This window comes from Natator depressus, chromosome 3, assembly GCF_965152275.1.
Source record: "Natator depressus isolate rNatDep1 chromosome 3, rNatDep2.hap1, whole genome shotgun sequence".
Taxonomy (NCBI): domain Eukaryota; kingdom Metazoa; phylum Chordata; order Testudines; family Cheloniidae; genus Natator; species Natator depressus.
The window spans coordinates 156,222,903-156,247,033 of NC_134236.1; the positions used below are offsets into that span (position 1 = coordinate 156,222,903).

The 24,131-nt window shown below is 41.0% G+C and overlaps 1 protein-coding gene across 1 annotated transcript in view; it reads right to left on the minus strand.

The window, feature by feature from the left end:
• Positions 1-24,131, minus strand: part of ALK (ALK receptor tyrosine kinase) — a 527,922-nt gene that overhangs the window by 171,699 nt on the left and 332,092 nt on the right. The window contains exon 5 of the mRNA XM_074949139.1: positions 14,943-15,070. Within this exon, the coding sequence (XP_074805240.1) occupies positions 14,943-15,070 (128 nt within the window). The remainder of the gene's footprint in view (positions 1-14,942; positions 15,071-24,131) is intronic.

Below are 24,131 nucleotides of genomic sequence, written 5' to 3' on the forward strand. Positions count from 1 at the left end.
AATTCCATTTCACTAAAATTTTTGAGGGTTCAAATATGTTTTCCAAAATCAGGCAGTGCAGGGACTTCAACCTTGTTCTCTCTCATGCCGGGTGAGAGCCCTAGCCACTGGACTACTGGCTATTCTAGTGTGTCTTTCTTTCTCTGCCACCCAAAACTCCATCTGGACCTGAGAAAATTTCATTGAAGCCAATGCATGTGTCCAAAAAAAACCTAGGTTTTGAAAAATAGACATTTTAAAAAAATTGTCAAAAAATCCCTGACCAATACTATTTAACCAATAAGCTGCTTATTCACCATTTCTCTCACTGATTACTCCTGATCAATTTGCTTAATTAATTGCATTTAAAAAGAATTATTGCTGCCTGTGAAGGGGGACTTGCCACTGGAGTGCCTCCTTGTGGCTGAGTGTTGCTCTCCATATCTACCAGTGCCACTTTGGTTCTTTTCCTGGCCGGAAGGCTGAGTCACAGGTCATGATTTAATTTCTCCCCTTCTAGGGCAATCCGATAACCATCATTGAACATCATTGTGTGGCTCATTAGGAAGGCGATATGACGACACATCATAAGCCATAAGTTGCTTGTAATAAAGCAATACACGTTGACAGCAAGGCTTTTATGGAAACCAAAGGAACTCGAGGAAGCTTCTGCTAGGAATGATGTCGGCTCCTAACAAACACTTGTGCGACCTCACTGACAGAAAACTCATTCGCTCTGTGCAGTCTACTTCAGTTCTGCTCAGGTAATCAATACAGAGGGGGAGTGCACAGCACACTGGAGTGAACATTTCAGCCAGCCGCTAAATGCACGCCCAATTTCTGTGGATCCTGACATTAAGGCTGCTGCAAAGTTGACCCATTCTGCACATAATGATCCTGGAAAATTCACAGTCAACAAAATCCACAGAGATGTAAGGAAGCTTCAGGGAAATAAGGAAACAGGAATCTGTGGAAATCCTGCAGAACTGCTAAAAAATGCTGGACCAGCTATTTTTCTGCGGCTGCAGATACTGTTCAATATTATCTGAAGAACTGAGTTGATCCCGTCCAACTGGCAAACAGGCATTATTTTACCTCGTTGGGAACTCAAAGGCAGTAAATAAGACTGTTGTTAACTATTAATTGCAGTATTACTCTTCTAATGGCCCTAGGGAAAGTTTTTGCTTCTGTCTTGTTGGCCTGAGCTGCTGATATCTGAAGAAGCAAGAGAAGAACACAACATACTGGCTTCACTCCTGGCCATCCAACAATTGAGCAAATCTTCACAGTGTGTCAGCTTACTGAGAAGGCACGAGATTTCAAGCATCCCTGTCACACTGTATTTGTGGACATTAAAGCCACATTTGACTTCGTTGTCAGGGAATTGCTTTGGCTGATCTTGAAACTCATAGGCCTCTCTGCCAAGCTCTTTAGAATGTTTCATCTCTTATATGATGACTCCTTAAGCTGTGTTCTCTTAAATGGGGGGGGGAGGGGTCAACTTCTTCCGAATTAAATCAGGCATTCAGCAAGTATGTGTTGCCACACCAGACCTCTTCAATAGCATCAGAGTACATGCTTGATCAGACACTACTTCAAAGTATTTTAGGCATATGCCTTGATGCTAAAAACCTCACTGATGTCAATTTTGCTGATGACATACCTCTAGTCGTCAAATCAATGGATGAGCTAATTGTGGCACTTAAAGCCCTGGAAAGCTCAGTGGCAAAAATGGGCCTGAAAATTTGGATAAAACCAAAAGTCTTCCCATCAATCATTTCAAATATGTTGTTGGTTCTAGTATCTTAGCGAGAGACCATCCAGTCAAGATTGTTGGTGATTCCACCTACTTCAGCTCTGTTGTCAATAACATGGGTGGCATCAAGAAAGCATTTCAAATCCGCACTGGAAAAGTGACATCAGTAACGTTTTGTACAAACCCAACACCCTGATAAGTCAAGAAACAACACTGAGGACATAGAATGTTTCAGTGGTCAGTATTCTGACGTATGGGACTGAAACATGGCCCCTCACTGTCAAGATTGAAAAGAAGTTGGACGCCATTCAGATGAAGCATCTCTGAATGATCAAAAACATCAAATGGTACAAACTGAAGTTGAAAGAAGAGCTCTATTTTCTACATAGGTCCCACTCTCTCACTCACTCAGTGCTCTCTAAGGTGGTACTGTAATCTGCTCTGAATGCCTATCAACTTACCAAAGAAAAATCATCTTCCACTTGGACCCAATGAAAGCAGGATGTAAAAGACCCCTTGAAGATTTAAAACATGATGGCTGGATGGTGTCAGACACCTGTCCCTCACCAGCATAGTACACTATAATGTGCCAGATTTTACTCAGGATAGAATATTTGTGGAGGTGCATAATATGTTTGCTGGCCTCTAAGCTGTCCAACTGACAGCATGAGAACTAACCAACCAACCAACCTAACCTAACCTTCTATGGTAATGGAGTCCAACAAACCCAAGTCCAAGACCTTGTTTCAGGTTTTCAGCCCTGATTCTGTACCCCAGGGTTCTCACTCCATTTTCTCAGGGCTCTCAACATTTCTTGTCCCTTTCTCTAGCCTCACTCTAACTAGTCAGTGGCTGGTAGGAGAACCTAGCGCCCTCACCCCGGATTCCAGCCCAGGGATCCTGTAACCAGCAGCCAAGACTGTTCCTTCCGACTAGTTGCTGCTGCTTCCCAGCTTCTTCCTACCCTGGCCTCTCTCAGGCCTTCTCCTCCACAACCTCTCTAGGTTCATCCAGGACTCTCATGGGGTCTCCCCTTGAGTCCCTCAACCAAATCTCAAACTAAATGTACAGACACAAATCCATCTTCTGCCCTCCTTAGGCTTGACTTTTCATCCCCCTATAGCTTCCTTTACATTGTTCCTTAGCTAAGCACCTCCCAGGGCTCTCTCCCTGGAAGTCCAAATCCTGCCCTTCTTTCAGGAGACATCACTAGAGTCTGCTCAACCACAGTGGCTGTTCTATGCCTTCCTTGGCTGCTTGCCAGCCTTCTCCACCCAGGTGAGGTCCCATGGCTTACTTGCCTCTGGGTTTTCTCCTCTCTTTAGTCCCATAGAGTGACTGCAGAGCTCATTACTCTCTACCTGAAGTCCTTTTCTGCTTCAGACTTCCTTTCTTTAACCTAACTACCAGTCTCATCTCTGCAGCGCTTCATCAGTTAAGCCTGACCCACTCTCCAGGTGCAGCCAGGTAACACAACTGACCTCTCAAGTCCAAATTACACTTTTGCAGCCTGTGTGGCATATACACCCAATCACTGCCCCATCCCAATCACCTCCTAACTTGTCAACCATCAACTATCTAATCACTGTATGACCAGTTGGATCACAGAAACCCCGTTGGGAGTGCCAACTGATGCTCTGGGACTACCTCTGAGCCCGCTTTCCCTGCCATCTTGGGACTCCAGAACCTTGCCCGTTTGAGCCAAACATGTTTGCCTGCTGCAAACACAGACCCAGGTCTGAACCACATCCCCTAAAAGCTGCAGGTTTATCTGAAAACAGCTTAAGAAGTGTTCCTGTCTCCAACACTCAGATGCCCAGTTCTCAATGGGGTTCAAACCCAAATAAATTCTTTTTACCCTGTATAAAGCTTATACAGGATAAACTCAAATTGTTCGCCCTCTATAACACTAATAGAGAGGTATGCACAGCTTTCCCCCCTCTCCCCCGAGGTATTAATACATACTCTGGGTTAATTAATAAGTAAAAAGTGATTTATTAAATACAAAAAGTAGGATTTAAGTGGTTCCAAGTAATAACAGGCAGAACAAAATGAATTCCCAAGCAAAATAAAATAAAACATGAAAGTCTAAACCTAATACAGTAAGAAAGTGATTACAGACACAATCTCATCCTCAGAGACGTTCCAGTAAGCTTCTTTTACAGACTAATCTCCTTCTAGTCTGGGTCCAGCAATCATGCACACCCCTCTGGTTACTGTAATTTGTTCCATTTTCTTTCAGGTATCCTTTTGGGGTGGAGAGGCTAACTCTTGAGCCAGCTGAACACAAAATGGAGGGGTTTCCAGGGACTTAAATAGATTCTCTCTTATGAGTGGTCTCCCTCCCTCCCCCTGTGTAGAATCCCAGCTACAAGATGGAGTTTTGGAGTCACATGGGCAAGTCACATGTCCATGCATAACTCAGAATTTTACAGGTGGCAGCCATTGTTCACATGCTACCTTGAACATCTTCAGGTAGACTTCTTATGTGGATTGGAGTCTTCCAAGATCCATTGTCCATTAAGTGTTTCTTGACTGGGCACTTAACTTGCAAATTCCTTTCTAAAGAAGCTGACCAAATCCCTTACTAAGGCTACTTAAAATCAAAGAAGTACACAGCCAATATTCATAACTTTGAATACAAAAATGATACATGCATAGAAATAAGATGAATATATTCAGTAGATCCTAACCTTTGTAGAGATGTGTTACATGGCATATGTAGCATAAAACATATTAGTTTTGTCATATTTACATTCATAAGCATATTTCCATAAAGCATTATGGGGTGCAACGTCACACACTCCCCCCTCCAAACCTATTACTCATGCCCCAAGATTCACATTCACTCCCCATTATCTACCTCTGTGCCTCTGGTTTTATTATCCTCTTTCTCCTTCTCTATCTCACCTGTCCTCTTACTTGAGTCAGTTCCCTCCTTTCCCTTTTTCATGTTGCTGTCACCAACTGTTTATTTGATCACCATCCAACTTCCATTCTGACTTGGACTCCTGGCTCTCCCCCTTCCTGGCATCACAATCACCACCCTCTTCCTCAGTAACTTTATCTTTCTCCACTGACACATGCAAGCCCACCCAATGCCCACATTCAGCCTCACTGAAGCCAATGGGGGTCCATAAGAAACAGGGTCCATCTGCTTGGACCAGAGTGCAGGGCCAGGTTATATATCATTTTAAAAACCAAGGCTTGCTTGAACTAATCCTTTTATCCAGCCCATTGAGCACTTTGGAGATTTGGATGAAATGAAACAGATGAAATCTATCCCTGATTTTGGTTTTGCAAAGTCTAAAATCAGGCTTCTTGTCCCATTCTCTGTTTAAAACTAGTAGACTTTTCTGAAAACGTAATGGTTAAAAAGAATAAAAGAATAAAAAAGTGAACTAGATTGTCATCTATTTGTGCAACGGAGCAGATCATATAATTCTTCTTTTGAATCTGGGGCAACATCAGCTTGAAATAAGGGCTTCATCAGCAAGGCATCTCTCTGCTTCCCCATTTCCCAAGTGAGAATGGAGAATCCTACGACCATGTTAATAAATCTGAACAGTTAAAACATCACTGGAACGAAGTGGCAGCAATTAATAGCAATAAAAATAAGTTCAATGTGGGGAAAGCAAATTACAGAGTTAATTTTCTTTCACTGAATCAACAGCTTCTCTGTTAGAGTAAGCTTTACTTAAGGGCAAAAGGTCAAGATAAAATCATATAAACTGTTAAAAAGTAGTGTAAGAGCCAATTGTTTAACATGCTAATAAGTACTGAGCACTAACAACTGCCATCAAATACACAGTGGGAGCTGAGGGTCACTCAGTGCCTCTCAGGGAGCTTTCAGTACCTCCCAAGATCAGGAACTATCTTCTTAGGTCATTGAAACAGAATGTATAGGGTCAGATTCTCAAGAGGGGGGAAGCCAAGGATCCAGTTGTGTTTCCCTGATCCCAAGCCAACTGACCCCAGTGCATGTCAGATGAGAAACCTTACACCAACTTCACCATACCTGGCTTCTGCCCCCAGAATACCCCACTCTCAGCCTTCCCCGTATATGCTGTGGATAAGGAAAGCATTTGGCATAGGAGGGTTACACCAGCATAGAGTTCCCCACATACTGTAGTGATAGGTGCCTGAACACCCATTGTTTCATGTTCTCTATGTATATAAATCTCCCCACTGTATTTTCTACTGAATGCATCTGATGAAGTGAGCTGTAGCTCATGAAAGCTTATGCTCAAATAAATTTGTTAGTCTCTAAGGTGCCACAAGTACTCCTTTTCTTTTTGCGAATACAGACTAACACGGCTACTACTCTGAAACCTGGAAAATAGATGCCTTTTATATACACATTCATAAAACTTCCCCTCTCCAGTGAGCTCAGAAATGTTTTATTTTTTTCTGGTCAATAGATAATTATATTACATAACCATCACTGCAGCCACTAGTTGATTTATAGGGCTGCAGAATCTTTACAATGGTTATTATATGAAATGATGGACCCCTAATTGAGCTATTGTGTTTCCTCTGGCAGGCCATGGAAAAATGTTTTAAGACTGAACTTACGTTTTTTATTGTTCTGGTCATTAAAATTTAACAATATGGAAACAAAAAAGAAAAAGGAAAAGGACCACCGGTGTTGTGGATTTACTTTATTTAGCCTAAAGAGACTCAGAAACCACAGTGGAAACTGTTCAACAGTTGCAGCTTCATTCCAAATGGCCACTGCATTCTCACAACTACAGAGTAGCTCTGTCCACAGCATGACATCCCTAATGGATCAAAATTCTAGAGTGCTAGAAATTATTACCGGCACAGGACATAGAATCAGAATAATCAGTACTGCTATACTTGGGAGTGAAGGTGAGCAGAGAAGAAGCTGACTGCCAATGCTTTAGAAAGCAAACAAACAGCAAAGACTTTCCAAACACGTACTTAGGCAAATTAGATCCACAGGAGAACCAACTCAATAGAACTATAAGAATAGCTCAGCCCACTATAAGGAAAAAACAGCCAATCTGCCAAATTTCTGTTTTAAATGCAGGAGACCTACAACTCAAACCAAAGTCCATTGAATGCCACAGAAAGACTCCCACTGACTTCACTAAGCTTTGGGTCAAGCCCTTAACTTGATAGTACCTCAGTAGTAAGGGTGAACATCCAGTTAATTCTTTGCTCTGAAAATCCCTTATTACAAAAGGGATGCCACTTTCTCACTTCAAGATTTAGGGCAACTGGATGACACTGGGCAAGGCCAATTCTTCCCATCTTCACACCCATGCAGTCCTTCTCGTTTCAGTGGAGCTGCATGGCTGTAAATATGAAGGCAGAATTTGATTTTGGATCTGTAATAATACATGGACAGAGATGCTGTTCTCAGACGCAGGATTCCCCCTTTCTTCACTCAGCAGTTTGTATAACAGGCTCACAATATGGTCTGTGCTCATTGCTCTGCTCCTTATCAATTCTCCTGTCAGATGGGCCTTGAGCAATGGATCTCCAGACCATACCAAAAGGGTGTGTCTGCTTCCACTGGAAGCAGGAATCTTCTCTCTCTGTCATATAATTAGAGTTGAGGAAATCATTCACAGCACATAATTTGATTAATTTAGCCTCTCTCCATAAATTTTCTGCTAGCAACTTATAATACTCTCAAGTGAAATTCTTACTAGAAAACAATTCACTAGACACTTTCTATGAATAATTATTGACCCCTAGATTTGTTGCCAGCATTTTGTTGTGAGGCTTTAATATTTACAATTCACACAGTGTAAGTTCTGATCAGACACATTTGTCACATGGTATTGTTTCAGTTCCTGACTGGATAAGGGTAACTCTTACAAACAGATTTTTCCGGTAGGCATACTCCCATTTATGAGTTAGAATTAACTTTTGAAAAAATGCTCACTGTCATTCGCTTCAATTCACTGACTCCACAAACATCCCTGCCAACATATTCATTTGCTAGAAAATTTGTAGAAAGTGAACGCAAACAGGGCATAAACGCAAGTGAAACAAACTCAGTTTTTATTTGCGTGAATATTCATGGAATATACATTGACTTAATAACTCAGATCTGTACTCAATCCTGATTGGATCCAGCCATTATAAGATTATTGTTACTCCCCTTTGTGCTAGACATCCAGCAAAATCCATTTGCCAACTACAGTTCATTCAGAAACCCAGCTGTCAGATTACTTACCAGGGGAAGCATGGATAGTCCCTTCACTGGCTGCTTGTAGTTTTTCATATTGATTTCAAAATTGTTCTCTAGGTTCTTTATTTTGCCATCCTTTTTTCCCCACAGGAATGTCATTCCCTGGGATCAAATGTTTTTTCTCCTTCCTCTCTCATCTTAAGGTTTTCTACACTGATTTTTTTTAGATATATAACAACTTTCAGCTTAATTTTTAGAAAGTTTTATTTAATTTAACCTGGAGATCCCTATTTGCTAAGCGGCTGAAGATGTTAACTGAAACACTCTCTTTCCCCCACGCAACAACAAAAATATATTAATATATTTTTCCAGGTTGATTTCTAAGCATGAAAACTGGAAAGCTAAGTGTTTCCTCCTCTCAGACATGCCATGTATCTGAGGAACTACTTTTAACCGACACTGAATAGCACTAAACATTGCACATGTTTTATAAGCATTTTATCTCCTTCTATACTTAAATAAAAATAGTTAATAATGTTCAGTTTCCCTGATTAAGAAAAATGTCTTCTCATTTACTTACAATTAAGTACTTTAAATTCATTAAGTTTTTAACTTACCAAATTAATTACTTAACAAATGCAATAAAATATTAGTAGAAAATCATTAAATACCATTAATACATCAATACATTACTCAGGAAATTAACTTTTTTTTATTACTAGAAATTGCCATTAATTACAAAATATTGCTATACCAATTACAGTACATTGTCCTCAGAGAACGGACAAGTTCTTTTAGTAGAGTTAATGTCAGCTGCTACTTTTCTGCAATTGTAATAGGTAAGTAACTTTTATTTATTTGTTCATACGTGCGTGCTTTGGAGGCATCTACTGTTCTAAATAGTAAATGTTACTTTTTTAAGATTAAGGGACTGCTTATTTTGCTCTACACACTACCACAATCTGCCTCATATTTAATACAGGATATGGCAGCCATTCATTATTATAGAGAATGCTACCAGTTTCAGGACCTGATCCAAAAGCCACTGAAGCAATGGGCATTGTCTTTCCATTGATGTCTATGGGCTTTAGATCAGAACCTGACGCCCTGATTCAGGAAAGCAGCCGTAAACAGGAATAGTACTTAACCACGTGCTTAAATCTCACTATGGTCAATGAGACTTAAACATGCTTCAGAGCTCTTCATGAATTGAAGTCAATGGGACTGAAGTGATACATGAGAGAAGTGGTGGTGGTAGTAATAAACACAGGTTAGAACAACAAGATGACATAGTGACATAGATTTGTTATGTGCACCTCTGGATGGTATGACATAGCAAACTTAAAAAGCCCCCAAACTGTTAGATTAATCCTCTCCCTTGTTATTGTGACTTGAACAAGGCCAGTTAAGTATCTGCATTCTGAGGCTTGAAGGACCTCAAATGCAGTTAAGTGAAAATGCTTGTGGTTTTCTAATGCGTTCTAGGACTGGAGGAGGAGGGTAGGGAGATCCAGAGCACAGTGAAGACATAGTACTAACACAATATGATCCCGTGGGACATAATTAAACTTGAGTTAAACATAGGGTGACCAGATGTTGCGTTTTTAAAGGGACAGTCCCAGTTTTGGGGACTTTTTCTTACATAGGCACCTATTACTCCCCACCCCCGTCCCGTTTTTTCACAGTTGCTATCTGGTAACCCTAGTTAAACAGGAGTTTTAATTGATCAGTTTATTAAACTGGGGTTGTACTCTAATAACCTAAAATTGCATTGTTTGCCTCTCCCCATCAATGGTAAAAATGTTGTTCTCTGTTCTGCTAGTGCAAAGCTGGAGTAACTCTTTTGGCTTGCGCCATCTTTTCACCAGTGGAACACAGATCAGAATTTGGTCTGTGTTTCTCTTTTCTTCAATTCTTTTTCTGCCCTTTATCATCCTATTTATTTTCAGCTCTCCATACCAAAAGTATCCCTAGGACAAGAGGTAGACAAGCTATTTTTAAAAGTACTTCCCATATCATCAATTTGCAGAGATGGGACTGAGCCAGACAGGTCTATCCAAAACCTCTTCAAAGTTCAGAGATCCAGCTTCAATTCTGAAGATTTGGCTCTCAAATGGGAAGGGATATTTTCCAATTCAGGTGCAACCAAAATCTCAGTTCTAGTGATGTTTTTGTTCAAGACTGGAGAAATTACTATTTATATTATCAGCGCACCTAGGAGTCCTAGTCATAGACCAGGACCCCATTGCGTTAGTCTCGTGAGTTGAGATTTGACATTCAAAATGACAGAAACTTCTCAGGAGAAGCATCTCTCTCAAAATATCACTTATTTTGGGGATCAAATTGTTGAGAGATCTCTCTACCATTAAACCCAAACCCCTACCTTGAGTCAAACCTCACCTTAAGTCTAATTCAGATCCAGATCTTTATCTTTCTCAGTACTGTTTCTTAAAAAAGGTTTTTGTTTCTTTATGTTTAAATATATGCAATTCAAAAAAAATTTATTCTTTAGGGAAAAAGAGACTCTTAAGTCATTGGACAATTGCTTGTTAATAGTTCTTCTCAGAATGTTATTTTCCAAACACTTCTATCTATAAAGCACACTACACTGGTCATTGTGGCATCTAAGCACCTAAGCTGCTGATAGGATCCAAACAGCTGCAGAAAGATTATATTTAGGTTCATCCTTTCTTATTGTTTTTCCCGTTTCCCCCTTGCCCCAAGGTCATCACCCTCTACTGTTCATTGCTGTCTTCTCTCTAGTAAGAGGATATGGTAGCAAATGTTAAGCTGCCTATGAAAGATTTAATTACAAGCAAATGAAAAAGAACAAGTGGTCTTATTCCTTGTGGATTGTATACAGTACACAGTGTATGTTTAATGAGTAGGGTTATAGTCAGCCATTCAAAATCCATGCATATAATTGCAGATTCATTCCCCTTCTGGCTCACAATATATATTGATAGCCCCAATGGTAGAAATCAGTCACCTTAAGAAAGGTATCAATCCCCCTTCAAAGCAATTGAAAATGTTTCCTTTGGGTAATACTGTATGTCCACTGCCACTGATATTAATAATTCAGAGAGCCACAATGCATCTATTGCCTGATTAGGGCTAAGCTAAGGCTACTTTTCAGTTGTTGCATGGACTGTTAGCTCCAGGAAAGGACAGCTTGTGAAAATATAATCTGAATCAGTACCAGCAGGTTATCATAGAATCATAGACAGACAGGGCTAGAAGGGACTTTGAGAGGTCATCAAGTCCAGCCCCCAATGCTGAGGCAAGACCAAGTAAACCTCTTAGACCATCCCTGACAGGTGTTTGTCTAACCCAGTGGTTCTCAACCTATTTACAATTGTGGGCAGCAACATGTTATGTGGGCTGTTCAAAAACCCAGTGATGGGGATTCCACAACCTCTCTTGGAAGCCTATTCCAGTGCTCAACTATCTTTATAATTAGAAAGTTTTCCCTAGTAGCTAACCTAAATCTCCCTTGCTGCAGATTAAGCCCATTACTTCTTGTCCTACTGTCAGTAGACATGAAGAACGGTTGATCACTGTCCTCTGTTTAACAGCCCTTACTATATTTGAAGACTTATCAGGTCTACCCTCAGACTTCTTTTCTCACAACTAAATATGCCCTTCCTCATAGGACAGGTTTTGTAAAACTTTTATCATTTTTGTTGCTCTCCTGTAGAATCTCTCCAGTTCATCTACATCTTTCCAAAAGGATGGCGCCCAGAACTGGACACAGTATTATGGCTGAGGCCTCATCCAATGCTGAGTACAGTGGAACAATTACCTCCCATGTCTTGCATATGTCACTCCCGTTAATATACCTGTGACAGTCTACATTACTATGGTCACCACTTTTACAAAATTATGATAAACCTTGTACAAAATATGCCTTCTGAGGTATCAATTGAGCATCATTTTCCTGTTAAAATGTGTGTATCAACATTGTATATGGTGATATTAGATTTTGCTATATGTTTGTAACTGGAGCAGGTTGTAATTCTGGGGAATACCCACAGTCTAGCTCTTCAGAGACAACAAAGGGGTGGCCAACACCCAGCCAGGTGCTAAGAGACCACTGACTGCTTAACTTGTCATTCATCAGCAGGGGAGTTGTAAACAAGAAATGTACAGTTCACCTGAAGAACAGCCGGCAGGTCACGTATGCTATGGAACTGCCTGACCACATAACCCAGCAAGGACTTTTCCAGTAAAAAGTGTCAGGATATAAAAAGGGGGAACAAAGGCCTCTGGCCACCTCTCTCTCTCCTCCCCACCCCCCACCATCTCTAATGCAACAAGAATGCATGAAAGACTTTGAACTGGGGAGACTGGTTCTAGGCAGGGAAGCGAATCCAGCCTGTGTACTCATAACCAAGAACTGCTTGCAACATTCAAAGTGGTGAAAAAAAGCTGTTCACTTAAAATTTTTCTTAGCTTGGTAAAGGTTTAGGAATAAGACTATTTCTTTTATAACCAGTTCTGACCTTTTATGGCTGTATCACTTAAAATCTAGCTAGCTTGCTTCAGTTAATAAACTTGCTTTATTCTTTCATCTAAACCAGTGTGTTTTGATTGAAGTGATTGGGGGAACCTCTGCTCAGTTTAAAAAGGGCTGGTGCATATTCATTTTCTTTGATAAAGTGACAGACTTATGAGCTTACACTGTCCAAGGGGGTCTTGAGCAGTGTAAGCAGCACATTTCTGGCATGCAAGGCTGGGGCATAGGCATATGCATGTGTTGCCATGTATCTGTTCACGATTGGCTGAGAAAACATTCATGTAACTTTGGGTGTGCCTTTACATGCTGATGGCTGTATGGGAGCAAAGCCTGGAGAGGCTGCTTTTCACTAGCAAAGCAGTGTGAGAGACACCTTAGTCTGGAGAATTAAGAGGGCACCACTGTTCAAAAGTCCAGTTTGTATCCTGGGGAGGTCACAATACCCCAGAATAATATTAGCATTTTTTGTAGCTGCATCACATTGTTGACTGATATTCAATTTGTGATCCATTATAACCCTCAGATCCTTTTCTGCAGTACTACTGCCTAGCCAGTTATACCCAATTTTGTAGTTTTGCATTTGATTTTTCCTTCTTAAATGTAATACTTTGCACTTGTCTTTGTTGAATTTCATCTTGTTTATTTCAGACCAAGCTCATTTTGAATTCTAAACATGACCTCCAAAGTGCTTTCAACCCCTCCCAGCGTGGCATCATTCATAAATTTTAGAAGTATATTCTCCACTCTATTATTGAAGTAATTAATAAACACATTGAACAGTATCAGACCCAGGACTGATCCTTGCAGGACTTCACTAGATGCATGCTCCCAGTTTGACAGTGAACTACTGATAATGACTCTTGGAGCACAGGTTTCAGAGTAGCAGCCGTGTTAGTCTGTATTCGCAAAAAGAAAAGGAGTATTTGTGGTACCTTAGAGACTAACAAATTTATTTGAGCATAAGCTTTTGTGAGCTACAGCTCACGCATGAAAGCTTATGCTCAAATAAATTTGTTAGTCTCTAAGGTGCCACAAGTACTCCTTTTCTTCTTGGAGCACAGTCTTTCAACCAGTTTTGCACCAATCTTACAGTAATTTAATCTAAACCATATTTCTCTAGTTTGCTTATGGGAATGTCAGGGGGGACTGTGTCTAAAGCATTATTAAAATCAAGATATATCACATTTACAGCTTCCCCCATCCACTGGGCTAGTAAACCTGTCAAAGGGGGAAATTAGGTTGGTTTGGCATGATTTATACTTGACAAATCCATGTTGGCTATTACTAACAACCCTATTATCCTCTTGCTGCTTACAAACAGATTATTTAATAATTTGTTCCAGTATCTTTCCAGGTATTGAAGTTAGACAGCTGGTCACCATTATTTCCCTTTTTTAAAGATAGGTACTATGTTTGCCCTTCTCCAGTCTCACCCGTCGTCAAGGAGTTCTCAAAAGATGACCACTAATGGGTCCAAGATTGCTTTAGCTAGCTCCTAAAGTACCCTAGGATGAATTTCATCAAGCCCTACCTACTTCAAAACATCTACCATATCTAAATATTCTTTAGCTTGTTCTTTCCCTATTTTGGCTTGTGTTTCTCCCCCCTTGTTGTTAATATTAATTGTGTTAAGGACATCGCCACAGTTTACCTTCATGTCATGAAATCATGGGGTAGCTTTTCTTGTTGAAACTAATTATTGAAGCACCTAGGTGTTTGAATGAGCATCAGCCCCCTCTTATTTTTTCTTCGGTGCCTAAAAACACATTCTTTTTAACCTTGACACTGCTGATCACAGTCCTCTACTTGAGCCAGCTGTGCTGCAGTTCTCCATTATCTTCATTGGGATATCGAGTCTGTACAGTACTACACATTCAGCAGCACAGCAGGACCATTCCACCCGGATGTACCTTGCATGCTCAGCACCACGGGTTCGCTCTGCCTGGAACTGATAGCAATTTACTATGTATTTGTACAGTGCTAACACAACAAGGCTCTAATTATAACTGCGCTTTTGGGCATGGCCATACAAATAATAACCAAAATTATGTACAGTCTTAAATAGATTTCTCTGTCCTGGAGAGTTTGAAAAAGGAAGATGTTTAAATCAACTTTCACCAATTTTCCTAATACATATTTTCTAGACATATTTTAATAAAATCCACAAAAACCAATAGGCTAAGTACTACCACTAATAATACTCTTCATTTACATAGAATGCCTGAGGATTCCAACATGATTCACAAACCGCATACATACAGCTAAATTGAAATGTGGCCACCTCTGGGGTGAAACACTGAAGTGAAGTGCTTGAATTAATGATACGTATTTAATGGAAGTGCTATCATTAAACTTTCCAGAAAACTAAAATATCTTGTACTGCATTGAACGCTTAGGGGTGACTTAGTTAGCTGCGATAGAACTTTCTACTATATGAAGAAGATTTGTATTACTGACAAAAACTTTTTTGCCTAAAAAGGTAACAAGACACAATGAGTTAGAAAGAATGGAATACTCTACATTACCTGCACTGCAGTTCCTCATTGCAAAGGAGTCCATGGCAGCTACGCTCCTGTTCCCACCAGCAACATATTCCAGAGAGATTCGAAAAGGTTTCTTAAGGTGTCCAACTCTCTTCTGCAGAAGCACCCATCTGGTCTCGTCACAAAGCAAAAGGAAACAACACAGGACAAGAGTGGTAAGAAAGGAGGCTATTTTACAAGAAGCACATGTCCAAACATAGCAGGTCCACCCATGCCTTATCATACTGTCCCCCTATGATGCCCCACCAGTGGCCTTTTCTTCCTTCGACTGCAAAAATAAACCTCTAAGAAAAAAATTTCCACAAAGCGGAGATGTCATGACATATGAACATCATCTGCTAATGATGGGTTCTCTCTCTCTCTCATCTGCCACACTTCGCAGCTCTGACATCACTTGCAGATGTCTTGTGGCTGTTTAAAAGGAGCCCAACTTCCTTTGCAAAGTGAGCTGTGAAATCTGTCACACACATGCACGCCTTCTGTAAATACCACTTCTTCCTGCCTTCCACCAACAAAGTCTGTTATACAGATTCAGGCAATAAGTTATTCTCAGGGGCTTGCTGAATAGCTGTATTTCCCAGACTTTATATCTGTTTGATGTAATGCATTTTGCTTCTGTGTGGCTGGTTGGAACTCCAAATGTGTATGAGTTTTAAAATTAAAATGGTCCATTTCCCTGTCTGTACTGTTCCCTTAGTTTGTTCTTTTAACTAGACTATGGCCCTGGAGACTAAGGGTCAAATTCAGAAATGATGTGTAAGGCAATGTAAGTTACATGTTGCTAAGCAAGTGTAAGTGGGAACAGTGGAGTCTGAGTCTATCTTGGCATAACGTATTCACTGAGAGGCTGGAAGAAAATTAAAGACCAACCCCTTACATACATACCTCTCACCCTTCTACTTGTTGTTTTTGCTCCTGCACCCCATTTTCCCAGCCACTCAGCATCAAAGTTACACTTACTTAGATACCGTGGCACTTACTTAACATGTAACTTTCAGCATCTTAGCACATGACCCCATATTTGGTCCTGACATTGTATGTCTACAGGACAGGTATAAACACCCTTGGTCACTGTGTAGAGCAGGAGTGGGAAAACATTTTGGCCCGAGGGCCACATCTGGGTATGGAAATTGTATGGACGACCATGAATGCTCACGAAATTGGGGTTGGGGTGCGGGAGGGTTCTGGCTGGGGGTGCAGGCTCTGAGGTGGGGCCAGAAATGAGGAGTTCAGGGTGTGGGAGGGGGCTCTGGGATGGGGCAGTGGCAGCAGGGGTGCGGCCTCTGGGTTGAGCTGGGGATGAGGGGTTTTGGGTGCTGGAGGGTGCTTCAGGCTGGGACTGAGGGGTTTGGAGGGTGGGAGGGGGGTCAGGGTTGGGGCAGGGCATTGAGGCATGGGGGTGTGTGTCTCGGTGCAAGCTCTGGGTGGTGCTTAACTCAAGTGGCTCCCAGCAGCAGCAGCAGCAGCATGTCCCTGTTCCGGCTCCTACACGAAGGTGCAGCCAGGCAGCTCTTCTGCGCGCTGCCCTGTCCACAGGCTGAGAACCACGGCCAATGGGAGCTGCGGAGGCGGCGCTCGGGGCGGGGGCAGCGTGCGGAGTAGAGCCCCCAGCTGCCCCTACGCGTAGGAGCCATAGGGGAGACATGCCACTCCTTCCGGGAGCCTTGCAGATCAGCCCCTGACCCTGCTCCCTGGCAGGAGCACCGGAGTCGGGCAAGCCCCAGATCCTGCTTCCCAGTGGGAGCTCAAGGGCTGGATTAAAATGACTGGCAGGCTGGATGCAGCCTGTAGTTTGCCAACCCCTCGTGCAGAGGTTGCCAATAAAGATACCAATTAATGCCAGTTGCAAAGGATGTTTTGTGACATGAATATCCATACTCTAGGAGCTAGATTGGACCCACCCAACTCATTTCATGTGAGTCTGTTCAGTGCCCTCGATGATGGTAACTTTTGGTCACTACCCATTTGGCCATATTCAAACCATTAATACAGATGAGAAACTTTGTAGCCCTGTTGTTTAGGCCTCTAAGCCATCCAGTTTCCCTGGTTCCTTAAATCTCCTTTCACAGATTATTCCAGGATACCAAAACAAAAAATGGATAAAAGCATATAAGATTTCCTTTTAAGCTTATTGTAATTGGTCATCTGGAGACAATCAGAACAGGTGTCCCATAAAGCCTGTTAGAAAATTCCCAATACACTGCAGCTGCAATTGTTTTTGTTTTTTTAAAAAAAGAACAAAAACATATTGTGCTTCCTTAGATCACTTTGAAACAGCAATATTAGGCATTTTTGAGGAACATTATAACTATTTCAGATTAACTTAATGGGGTCAGTGGCAAGAAAGTTTAGAAGCAGTTGCTCTTTTCTAACTGCCTCTTGAAACAGAGAAGTTTCCTTATCAAGATCCCGAATTGCTCCATTGCATGTTGGTTTGTTATTATGGTGTTGTCAAGTGGGCTGGACACAGGAATTTATCTATCTTTAGCAAAAAGAGCATTGGAGCAGATGTTTTTGAGAAAAGAAACAACGCAATTTACATGCATTCTGCAACCAGATAAGAACTTGCCCAAATGCTAATGTACTTTTCAAGAGACATTACCAGCTTGACAGTATCCCTAAAAGGAATTAAAACCATCTCTCTCTCTCTCTCTGTTACAGTCTTTATTTTAATGAACTCATAATAATGCATGTGTGCAGCACTGCCCCATGCTGTGTAGAATCAGATTAATGGATTAACTGTGTATCACAAGTCCTACATTGTTAATAACTAAAATAAATTCGCCTTTAATTCCAATAGTTATAGCCAGTGCTTTTGGAGCAAGAAGATATGAGTTCTATCCCCCATTGTCACTATAAGGTTCCAGATGGCCATGGAAAGCTGCACAACGACAACTGCGAAGTTCTCAGGAGGTCTTGGGTCTGCTAGAATATCTTAAATTCTTTTCCCTTTTTACTAACACCACTTTAGATTACTGAACTCTTTGATTTTTTTTTAAATAAGAAAAATCTATTTTTAAGCATTAATGCCATTTAAGTCCTTTTTTGCTCTTCGCAGCATGAATAGTGACACTAGACTGGTCAGTTATATTTCTTGTTTATGATCAGTTTCACTTTCTGGTTATCATGCTCCAGCCCAATAGTTTTGTTTTGAGGCTTCTACTATAAGATGACATTTACATCAAACTAATCTTCATTTATTCTCCTGCTTCTGGAATGTAGAGTACACACTTCGGATCACCCATTTCCAGAGAGCCCAGTCTCCTGCCAGCATTGCGTCCTGCTCTATATTAAGGCTGAGGGGGGCAAAGTTGGAAGCCATGACATCCGTCCAGCAAGGCTGTGTGCAAGTTTTCTCCATCCAGCTTTTGTTGGATCAAACATAAAGCTAGAGAATTTGTATGGACTCCGACATATGGAGCAGATGTCCAAACTACCTGAGCCAACACCATCACTTTGGGAGACGCTGGAGGCTGGTTGGTCTGATGCCTGACCTCCTCATTTATAATGTGATGAAGCCACCATATGCCTTCAATACATCATTGCTGCTTCACGTTGAAAGTGCCCAGCTGGTGCATTTGCATCCCTATGGTGGCCCAGAGCCATACAAAAGGACAAAAGCCACTGCTGCTTGATAGATACACATCTTAGTCTGAGCTGATATGTGGTGTTGACACTACACAGGCTCCCAAAAGTGTGCATAACACCCATAGCCTTGCTGATTTGATGTTTCATGTCAGCAAGGCAACTTCCCTCCTTGGTGTCAACAGAACCAAGATGTTCAAATGAATTGATGAATTCAACTTCTTGTCCATCAATTACGACAGGTAGGAGTAGAGGTCCATCAGCCACCTTCATCAGTTTATTGTAGAAGACCAGTTGACTTGAAGACCAAGCTTACTTGCTTCTTCCACGTATAAATTCAGGGCATTGATCAGATTAGTTCATGAGGATGCAAATATAGCCATGTCATTCTCATATTCCAGGTCTATTATGCAGAAGTCATGCAGTACCACCCGGGTATGCAGCTAGTGATGGTTTCCATCGTTTGGTCAATAATGGGGTTGAACAGATCTTTTGGGGGCAGCCACGCACATTGGACGGATGCCACTGCTGTGCTCAAACCAATTGGACATTCTACAATCTAAGCAGTCACAGCTCTCACTTTGGCAATGCATTTCTACAAGAAGATTGAGGAGCTTTCCAGGTATACCAGTAGCTTTTCAGGCACAGCCAAAGGAGTGACAATCAAAAGAGTCAAAGGCAGCTTTTAAATCAATAAAAGCTATATACACCTTATCCTTCCTCCTACTATTCCCTGCAAAATGAATCCTGTGTTCACTGAAATTAAAGAAAATCAAATCAAATAATGGAAGCATTTTTATTCATATGCAGTTTTTTAAACCACCTCTTTTCCCACCCATCCCTTTTTAAAAAAAATACGGAGACTAAAGCCATCTCACTGGTGTCCCTTTAATCTCTAAAAGATAACTAATTTCTCTACAAGCAGGGTGAACCAGCTTTGGACATAATTTACTCGGAAAAATGCAGGAACATCTGTATGTCATGAAAAACATTCCTCACCGTTTCAAAAGACTGATGGATTTTAATTCCAAGTACACAGTGGCCTTCAACAATGATTTCCATTTCTGGGCTACTGCTAACCCTCCGGATAAATGTGTCAAGAGTTTTAGGAATTGCTTTTCTGAGTTACTGGTGCAATAACTTCAGTTTGAAATTCTCAGGCCTCCCATAGTTTACCACTGAAACTTTATTAACTTTCAGAGCCGTGGCCAAACAGGTATTTTATGTCACTGGAATTCAAGACAGGGGAAGGGCAGGCTCACTTGAAGACAGATTCATTACAAACTGCTTCAGAGTTTGTGGTGCAACTTCCAAGAAATGGATTTTTTGAGGTTCAAGTAATCTGTGTGAAAAAATGGGTAATTCTCAGTCCACTTCCTAGTAGAGAGGTGGGCACATCACAAAAAACACTATAAATATGACAGTAACTAGCAGATTTATCAGAGACATCAAACAAGGAGTGAATGACCCAATGGAGAGAAGTTGTCCTCATGCCTAGAAGTGGATCGTTATAAAGGAACGTTGGCGGATCAGAATGGGAGAAGATTCACTGTCCACAGTGTAGTTGTTCTATAAATACAGGGGAGACATCAGGCTCCAGATCTATCACACTGGTATGTTTTTACAGCACTATATTCCCTCTAAAATCTAAAAAAAAAAAATCCCAAACAAATAACCTTCACCCCCACCCTTAACCTGCAGCAGGCTATGCTGTAGGGTAATTTATATCCGCTGGTAGGTTAACTATTTGCATTTCTATTACAGCAGCCTATATTTTTGTGACACTTTAGAAATCATTTTATCAAGGTAGCAGTAAGGGGCTTAAACTATTATTTAGGCAAGAAGAGGGGAAATATCCAAGGTGGAGTCATGCTCAGTAACTGTTGGACATGTAACTCTCTCCGCTCCTACAAACAGGATACAGTAAAACAAGATTCAGATTCACATAACACCTTTTATTTGAAGGGTATCCTCTGAAGTGCTTTACAAAACAATGAATTCAATACTGGCAAGTCTACAGCTGTATGGACAAAGGCCCCAGCTGCTGGGCACACAGCAATAACTCACATGCAGCAATGAGTATTAAAACCTGTTTTATCAAGAGAGGACACCAGGAGTATCTCCCTAATCTTTATCCTATGAGATCTTTAGTGTCTACCTTGACACATATCAAATAGCAGAAGAGACCACAATTTAATGTCTTCTAATCTGAATGACGGCACTGTTCACAGGACAGTGGCTCCCTCTCCCTGTCCCGCTATTGCATTGGGAACAATTCCAAGTCCTGGTCCAGGCTTGGGCTCTGAACATTGTTGCTCAAAGATGGCCAAGCAAGACTGACATTGAGCAATGACTGCTATCCCTCCTTAGACACAGTGGGGCCAAATTCAACACTTTTGTAATTCCAGTAGAGTCACTAGAGTTACACCAGGGATGAATTTGGTTCAATGGTTTTAATATTTAGAATATACACAAGAGCTCAACATGCAGATTAAGAGTGTCATGATTTTCTGACATTGCCCAAGAATTTGAGTAGAGCAAAACCCTTGATCCAAATATTCTCAAACTTTGGAAAACTTCAGACCCAGATCCAAACTCTGCCACCTAGGCCCATGTCACAGTTTGAGAGGAGCAAGTACTTGTAGAAGGGCTGGACTGGACTCCACTCCCTTAGAGTTCATTAGTGCCGGTTTTCCATAGCCAGAAGGATCACTGCAGGACTAAAAGAGAACCTCAGTCCTCCACATGAGCCAAACACATTGCCTCCTCTACACTCTTTAGGAAGAAGAGAACAGGCCTGGGAATAGAATGCTGGGCACTTTCATGGCATTGGTTGCACAGCACCAACCACAGCGTTAAGTTTTTATGGTCACCCCCCAAACTATCCTAAGCGTTCCCACAATCCCAACTGTCCCCAAACCTCACAGTTACAATCCAGCTCTTTTTTAGCTCCCAAGCACTAGTTTTGCTTATACACAGCATCAGTTTCAGTGGACATAGTAAGATTTTTTTTTGGTAAGAACTTGACTTTGGGGAGATATTTATAATTTTAGACTCCCTACAATTGGTTCACAAAGTATTTAATTTGGGGAGGTACATTACTCATTAATTATGACTAGTGCATTAAATGTCATTTTGCTTGCTTCTTTGGATAACATCAGCATCAGGCTGTTTGAGGGCAAGCAGTCACGATACTTTCTGGGAAGCAGAGTGTTCTGAAAAAATGATCAGCTAGAGCCAGAAACGGAATCTCTAGCTAAAAAATGCATGCCCTACATATGCCAGGCTGACTGCATGGTTAGACAATTTTGATAATCCCTGCCCCAGATGTATGTGCACACACTGGTTTGTTGTGGTATTTGTCCCTCAGTGTGGAGGTGTAATAAAATACTGAACTCTATCAATGATTTTATCCTCAATCCCGCATATATCTGCTCTTCGTGCACAATCACTTTGTGACTCTTCCCAAGACTTCTGTGCATGAAGGGTGAAATTCACTCTTTTTCAGAAAGCCAGCACATAGCCCATGTCACTACTTATGCCCTCAAAAAAGGGGCTTAAGTGTTGCATCGTCCTTGTACTGGCCGTTTGAAGTGGATGAGTTTCACCCAGAATGCCCTCCCAGTTTGGGTCTGGCAAGTCACAACTTTGTCATTATCCAGGATAGCATCCCTATTGAGGAAAGCACTTAAGCATGTGCTTAAATGATTAAGTGAGAAGCACAAGCTTAAGTGCCTCCCTGAATCAAGGCCTCAGATCTCTTCTTATGGCTCACCTCTTCTACCTTGACCACAAAATAAACAAAAATTTCTAAAAAAAATAAAAATCTCCACAGCTAAACTGAATATCAGCAGAATCTTATTTCTGAAACCCATGTCCTTCCTCACCTCAACCCCCACTCTTGTTTTTTAGCCTATTATGTCATGCCTATTAATAGAACCTATGATTTTCAGGACAGGGACTTCACCCATTTCTTTTTCTTTGGTTTTGTTTTGTTAAACTGTTCTGCACACTTTTGAGAGCTGTAAAATTAAACGCAACAACAATAGCTGCAGTTAGAGTATTTCAAATCAAAACACACATACAGCATCATGAAGGTACTTTGAAAAAGTTAAAACTTGCTACTTAAAAATGATATCTTGTTAAGGAGAGGATTAAAAAGACAAAATTCTCACCAGGATCACTAAAGAGATTTTTCTTCCCACCTTCTACTAGGGGAATTTGGGAAAGAGATTAACTATGCCCTTCCAACACACGGTTCCATGAACAAAAGTGGTTTATAGCAGTCAATAATCCTCCAGACTCAAGTCAAGCTGTGTCTGCCGACAGATACTGCATTAGGTATGAACAAATTAGATCTATTTGGGCTGCAGCTGAAAGAAAATGAAAAATATTTGCAAGTGATTCCTCTTAAAATTCCAGGAAAGAAAAAATAATATGAATGAACCACAGAAAATTCTGTAGACATTTTTCCCATTAGCTCAAACTGTACACTAATGTTACCCTGCATTGCCCTGAGATTATTTTAAATGATCCGCATTACATTTATTTCAATGAATTGATCTTAAAACTACTTAAAATACAAGAACCTGTACACTGGTTAGCCATTTTTGGAAAAGAGCTATTTTCTAAAGAGGCAGTTAGTAATATATTGCTGCCTACAGATGCAGCATTAGCACAGAAGGACTCCCTCCTACGCAAATCAGAAATAGTGTATCGAACTCTTCCATTTGGAGAACACTTGGATAAGGAAAGGAGGAAAATGGGCATTTATTTCACTATGTTTCAGTTAAAACGACTTGTCTCACTAGCCCCTGTTCCATCAACCTTTTACATTTAAAAAAAAGTCATAATGGATAGTGATACCAATTTAATATAGGATTTAATAGCAGGTGATAACATTTTGTAGAGAATTTAAGCCATCCTATAGGATTCTATAGCAGGAATCCTGCTGTCTTCTAGATACCATAATTTTTAGAATATTATCTATAGACCCCTGCTTAGGCCCTGATCCAAAGCCCATAGAAGTCAATGGAAAGATTCCCACTGACTTTAACAGGCATTGGTTCAGACCATTAGTTTCCATAGGAATCTGTTGTTAGCCCTATTAAATTCTACAGGACTTTTTGCTAAGTGATGTGCTGGAAGGGGTTCTTGGAACCTTCTAGGAGACCTCTGTTAAAATTCTGCCACAAAACTGAAGGGATGGCTGCAGAGATATCCTTGCTTTTGTTCCTTCAAGGAGAAGTCCTATATTATTTTTATAGAGATTAAACTACTAGGGTTCTACAGAAATATAATAGGGCCCGACAGAAATTACGCTATAATCTTTGCTTCTGGTTTACAATCCAGGCCTAGTGCATAGCTCCTTTGCTTTAGAAACTGGGCATGAACGAGATTGTGACTGAGTTGCAATCTAATATTTCCTCGCTTGTGGCAAGGAGGAAATAATCTGAACCATCCCTTTGGAGCTGTCACATTAGACTATTGCCTATAGTCACCTACATGCAAGGAAAGGGGTTCAGCAGTCTGGCAGTAGCTGCTTTCCTTCCCCATGTATGCTCTCATGTTGTGGAGGATCCTTAC